This window comes from Microtus ochrogaster, linkage group LG5, assembly GCF_000317375.1.
Source record: "Microtus ochrogaster isolate Prairie Vole_2 linkage group LG5, MicOch1.0, whole genome shotgun sequence".
NCBI lineage: Eukaryota > Metazoa > Chordata > Mammalia > Rodentia > Cricetidae > Microtus > Microtus ochrogaster.
Window position 1 is genome coordinate 57,111,433 of NC_022031.1, and position 5,673 is coordinate 57,117,105.

The 5,673-nt window shown below is 43.3% G+C and overlaps 1 protein-coding gene across 1 annotated transcript in view; it reads left to right on the plus strand.

The window, feature by feature from the left end:
* Positions 1–3,090: 3,090 nt before the first annotated feature.
* Ubxn2b (UBX domain protein 2B) overlaps positions 3,091–5,673 on the plus strand; it is a 37,039-nt gene continuing 34,456 nt past the window's right edge. The window contains exon 1 of the mRNA XM_005362285.2: positions 3,091–3,208. Coding sequence (XP_005362342.1) covers positions 3,125–3,208 — 84 coding nt within the window. The 5' untranslated portion in view covers positions 3,091–3,124. The remainder of the gene's footprint in view (positions 3,209–5,673) is intronic.

Below are 5,673 nucleotides of genomic sequence, written 5' to 3' on the forward strand. Positions count from 1 at the left end.
GAGTCTCTGAGCTCACTTCCTCTTCCTCCCAGCGTCTGCTCCTCCCACCTATGTTCTAACCTATCAGGTCAAGCAGCTTCTTTATTTAATCAACCAATGACCTTCCTCCATCAGCTGAGGGTGACTGGAACTTAAGAGAAATCCTAGGCACACGAAGGGGTTCCAAATTCTGTAGGAAAAAAAAAAAAACGACTATTTCTCAAACCCTCAACTGTCCCCTAGCATCCAAACACCAGACAGAAACCAACAAAAGGTAGAGTGAGAGATTGGCATCTTTTCCCCTCTGGAGGCAGAGCTGGAATTCAATCCCTGAAATTTAGAGGTAGCTTTCCTTCTCCTGTGGAAACAAAAGCAAAACCCCAACACTTGTCCTGGATTACATTCTAAGGTCAGTAATGTTTAATGTGTATCAGCTGACTTAATTCCGTATTTTTCCTACTATACAGTGTGTTTCTGCAGTTGTTGTTCCTTTCTCATTAGTATTTAGAAAATTCAAAGTTAATAAAGCATTATCAAGTCATTTCTGGTGGTCTTTGTCATCCCTTTCTGCTCATTTAACATATCCTTTAGAGTTCAATTTGATCTTTGGATAACTGCCTGACTTATAGAATTGTGTGGCATACTTATAATATGTTTTATATTATAATAAGCAATAACTGTTTTATTTTCTTAGAGGCATATGCTGGAGCATCATCTGTTTTTATTTGTACAGGAATACACAGGGTGGCCATAACTTCTAGCAAATGTGTGATTACCTAATCAGCCTTTTCTGAACTCAAAGTGCTGCCCATTGAAAATCTGAACAGGTATCAATAGTGTGGTGCACATATTTTAGCTTTCCAAATTCTACAAAACAGAACACATCTATTTGCCAGATTTCATTGCTTTGAGTACCCTTTGGGTTACTTCCCATAGGTAGTGGTTTGTATAAAGAACAAGTAAAACATTTCCTTACAATTTCCTTGGCTTATGGTCACATAATGAAACATCTTTTATTTAAACCTTTGCTATTGACATGATTTTTTAATGAAATTCTTAGGCCTCCAGCATGTTTCCAACTAATAATTTCTTAATTTATTCATTACCTTATGCTAGAGGGCCTGGCAGAACTGTATGAAATCAGATGTGTGTTATATATATGAGATGATTCCTATTCCTGATTATTTCTTGTAATTAAATAAATAATAAAGTTTATTATGTATCATCTAGTATAAATTCAGCAGTTTCAATATGCAAAACAATTCTTTCTGCATATTGCAAAACATTAACTATGTTGAAAGTTTCCATAAAATCTATTAGTAGCATGAGAATAACATAATTCTGACTGTTGTACAAAATCCTGAGAGCTTAGATCTGCAATCGATCTCTCCTAATTTGTACCTTTTGTGATCTAAATTTTGTATACCTATTTTATAGACTAAATAATTAATAGAATCTCCTTTTTTTCAGAAGCAATTTGCAATCCCCAACAAGACAAAATTTTCCTTATTTCTTCAAACATTCTTCCTAAAATATCTACATTTGAATCATATAGCAAAATGTCAGAGGCTTGGGGGGAAAAAAGAAAAGAAAGTCTATCCGGGAGGTTCAGGAGCCCCCACATTCAGCTCCTGTTTATGCCTTTGCCTATGGCGTTTTTGTGAATTACTGCCTTTAAGTTGGGCACCAATATGTAGCAGGAATACTAATAGGCCTTAACAATAAAAGTCCAGGGTCAGATACAGGCTAAAATGCTGAGAGGCAGAGAGACAAAGGAGCAAAACCACTGTCACCTACTCAACTTCCTCCTGCTTTATCACTTCCTCTCTCTCTACGCAGCCATATCACTTCCTATATGTCTGTACAGACCTCCAGACCTCTATGGTCAGCTAGTAGCTAGCTTCACCCTCTGATGGTCAGGTAAGCTTTACTTGTACAAACAAGATATCACCATACTTTGGTCCCCCATTCAAGTTACACGTAGTCTAACCCTTCTCCACACAAGTCCTATACATTCTTAAGACCTTGTCTTCTGACTGAAGCCTGTTAGTCTCCTTCCTGCTGCCTGGATCCCTTGCATGGGAAGCTGTCAACTCTACACCTTCTCCCTGATCAGCACACTGCTGAGAACACCGCCTGGAGCTACAGTTCAGGTGGGGAAAACACTGACATTTTTGCTGTTGGCCACAGCGACTACTTCAAGACCCCTTCTTCTAGGCTGAACTGCTGCAGCCTACACCAGCACTGGGAAATCTGACCTCACCCATGAATAGTCTCAGTGACCTCCAGATGACTAATATCCAATATAAGTTAGATGATACCGTAAGGAACAGAACGAAAAAGCAGCAGTTTGGAGGAGAAAGAAGTGGGTTTGGGGTTGAGGCAGCACACTGTATAGACATCTCAGTTTCACCTTTTTTAGCTGGTCAAATTTGGTGTTTCTTAAAGACCACATCAAGGCAGCGCACTGCAGGCTGGCACCCAGCCTGGTGCACACAGTAGGTACCAATGGAATAGACTCAATTCACATACAGGCCTCGCTTAATACTCTTTGCAAAGCTTATTACAAATTTATTCTGTTATCTATTTTTGTCTTTCTTTCCCTTACAAGCTTTCGGGTTACATAAAGGTCTGGACTTCTTTTTCTACCTTGGCAATCCTTGGGAGGTCTAAGTGCCTTGGATAAGACAGGAAAGGGTTAAACCAATCCTGGCTGGGGTGGTTTAAGAGTATCCATTTTCACTTGAAAAAGCTTTACTGCGTTTCTCTTCTTCAAAACGGATGCGAAGGGACGGATGTACCATCCAATCCTTGATAAGGAAAAACGAACGATTGGATTAAAAGGTGAAGTTGCAACGTTCATCTGTTGAGTTGCGTGGACCTGCAAGTCAAGGCTGCACTCTGGGACGACCTACAGTATCTCCCGGGGAGTGGCCTAGAGACTGCACACAGAGGTGCAGAAGGTAAAAGGCTGGAGGGTCTTGAGGACTGGTGGGGAAAAAGCAGGACCAACCTTACGCAACTCAGCTCCGCCCACTCCCGAGGGGGTGGTCGCCGAGTGGCTCCGCCCCCTCCCGCGGTCGCTAAGTAACCAGCCCCGGAAGTCGCGAGTCCGGGGCGGGCGGGCGCGGAGAGCTGGTGGAAGATGGCGGAGGGAGGGCGCGCGGAGCCGGAGGAGCCGGAGAGGGGGTCCTCGAGGCCCCGGCCCCCGAGTGCGCGGGACCTACAGGTGCGGAGGCCGGGAGCGCGGCGGCGGGCGGGAGGCGCGGGGCAGAGCCACTGGGTACCTCGCCTGAGCCTTGCCCGGACCCTGTCAGTGGAGAATGATGGCTCGGGTCTCTCGGGGAGGCGCGCGGCGGGGTGGTGGGCGTGGAACCCAGGGCGCGCGGCGCACCGGGCAGCTGTGGGCAATGTCATTTTGCGGGGCGGTCTGCCTGCTGGAGAGTTCCTATGGCCATCGCTTGAAAAATAATTTAAAAATAACGCTTGTTGATTCGTTCTCTTGGATGCTCTTTGGGATTTAAAGACTTACACATCAAAGGCAGTTTTTCTTTTTTTTTCCTTATCAAAAAGCTTGGCGTTTTTACAGGAGAGAGCTTAAAACGGTTCAGGCTGTGGTTGCAGCCCACTTGTAGGAGGTAGTCCATGAAACAATGTAACAGAAATAAAACTCGATAATGTTACTGTGCCGACGTTAGTCAGCTGAACACTTGTCCACTAAATGCTACTTTATCAGATGCTAACAGTACTTGCTCATTTTAGGGAATTTTCTGTCTCCTCATGAGATCATTGATAACACTCAGCAATTAGACATGTGTAGGGGGTTATGGTTAAGAATAAATGAGCCTGAATTCTCCAACCTTGGCAGAGCATTTTTAGTAGCTGGTCTTCATCTTTAACCAAACATAACTGACTACTTGCTGTTATAACTTTGGGGAATTTGGAGCTAAAATAGGCTATCAAATCCATAAGTAGTACAGGATACTGTTGTATGGTATTAAGTATTTTTGAAAGACCACAGACTTGAAACGGGCTTGTAAACTAGCCTTAATAGACCAAACCGATGTAAAGTTACAATGGCATTGATTGAGCATTGGTTCGCTACAGGTGACCCTGAAGCCACTTAACTAATGGTCTTAGTCAGGGTCACTACCGCAGAGATGAAACACCGCGACCAGAGAGCAACGTAGGGGGGAAGGGTTTGACTTAGGCTCCCACATCACTGTTCATCCTCAAAAGGCAGTCAGGCTAGGAACTCAGGCAGGGCAGGGACCTGGAGACAAGCCTTGGAGGATGCTGCTTACCTTCTTGCTCCCTGTGGCTTGCCCAGCCTGCTTTCTTAGAGAACCCAGGACCCCCCAGCCCAGGGATGGCAGTACCCACAATGCACTGGGCCCTCCCCATCAATCATTAAGGCCCCCCTCCTTCCTAATGACTCTAACTTTGTTAAGTAGGGGTAGTAAAGGTGACAAAGAGAAGCAGAGGAGTCTGCTGGGGGAGAGTGAAGACAGGGACAGTTTAAAACTAAGACCTTGTGATGGGTATCTGTTCCTGTGCTTTACATACATACACTAATCTTTCAACTGATGTTGACAAAAATTTCGTTAGGCATTTAAAGACGTAAAAACTAAACTCAGTGATGTTCAGTGATCCATCACTTACACAGTAACTAGTGCCTTAGTTAAGGTTTGGATCCATCTGAGAGAGAACAAGGGGGTGTGTGAACATGGGAAGGAGAAGGAAGGGACAGATGATGGAATTATATTTTAATGTCAAAAGAATTATGATCTATGTAAGAACTTTTAAACTTTTAATTCAGTTCTTAAGAGGTCAGAGCCATTCATTAGCATTTCTAGGGAAATTGCCTTTTCAGAAATCCACGAGTTGCTGCATCATCTGTGAGAGATTGGAAGAAGGAGGAATAAAAACAGTTAGAAAATGGGGGGAAAGCCTCTAGGTGCCCTGAGTGTGTATTTTAAATGTGGTTAGCCAAAGGTGTACTGGACCTATTGGCCAGGGGATGTACCTGAGTGTTAGGGTGCTTGTCTCATGTGCATGAGGCTCTGCCTGGCTTCAGTTCCCAGCCTGGAAAACAAAATCAGCACTGGATGATTTGGCCTCAGTTATTTGTTCTTCTTTTACTTCTGAGGAAAAAATACACAGAGATAGTTACCTGGTGGGGGAAAGGGCTTGTTTGGTTGTAGAGTGAGTGGGGGCCCAAAGATTACAATCACACCAATTGAATACCCACTAGGAGCGTTAAGGAATTTTCTTTTGTTCTGACTGGTTTTTTTTTTTTTTTGAGACAGGGTCTCTCTACACAGCCCTGACTATCCTGGAACTCACAGTGGGCACCAGGCTGGCCTCGAACTCACAGACATCTTCCTGCTTCTGCCTCCCAAGTGCTAGGATTAAAGGGGTGTGACATGATGCCTGAATGAAAAAATTTCAATTTGTTACTCAAAATAGCAGAAGTAGAGGGAGGAAAAAACTCTAATAATTACATTAACATTTTAAATTCTAAATTTCAAGGGCAAATATATTTTTACTTTATTTTGAAAGTAAGCAGCTATGTATCTGCAGTGTGTGATTTTGCAGTATTGCTGTATAAGTGGTTGAAACCTATATTTAATTCATTGTCTTATTTTTCAGCTTTCCGCTGAACTTGATGAAATTTATGTCTGAGAGACTTTT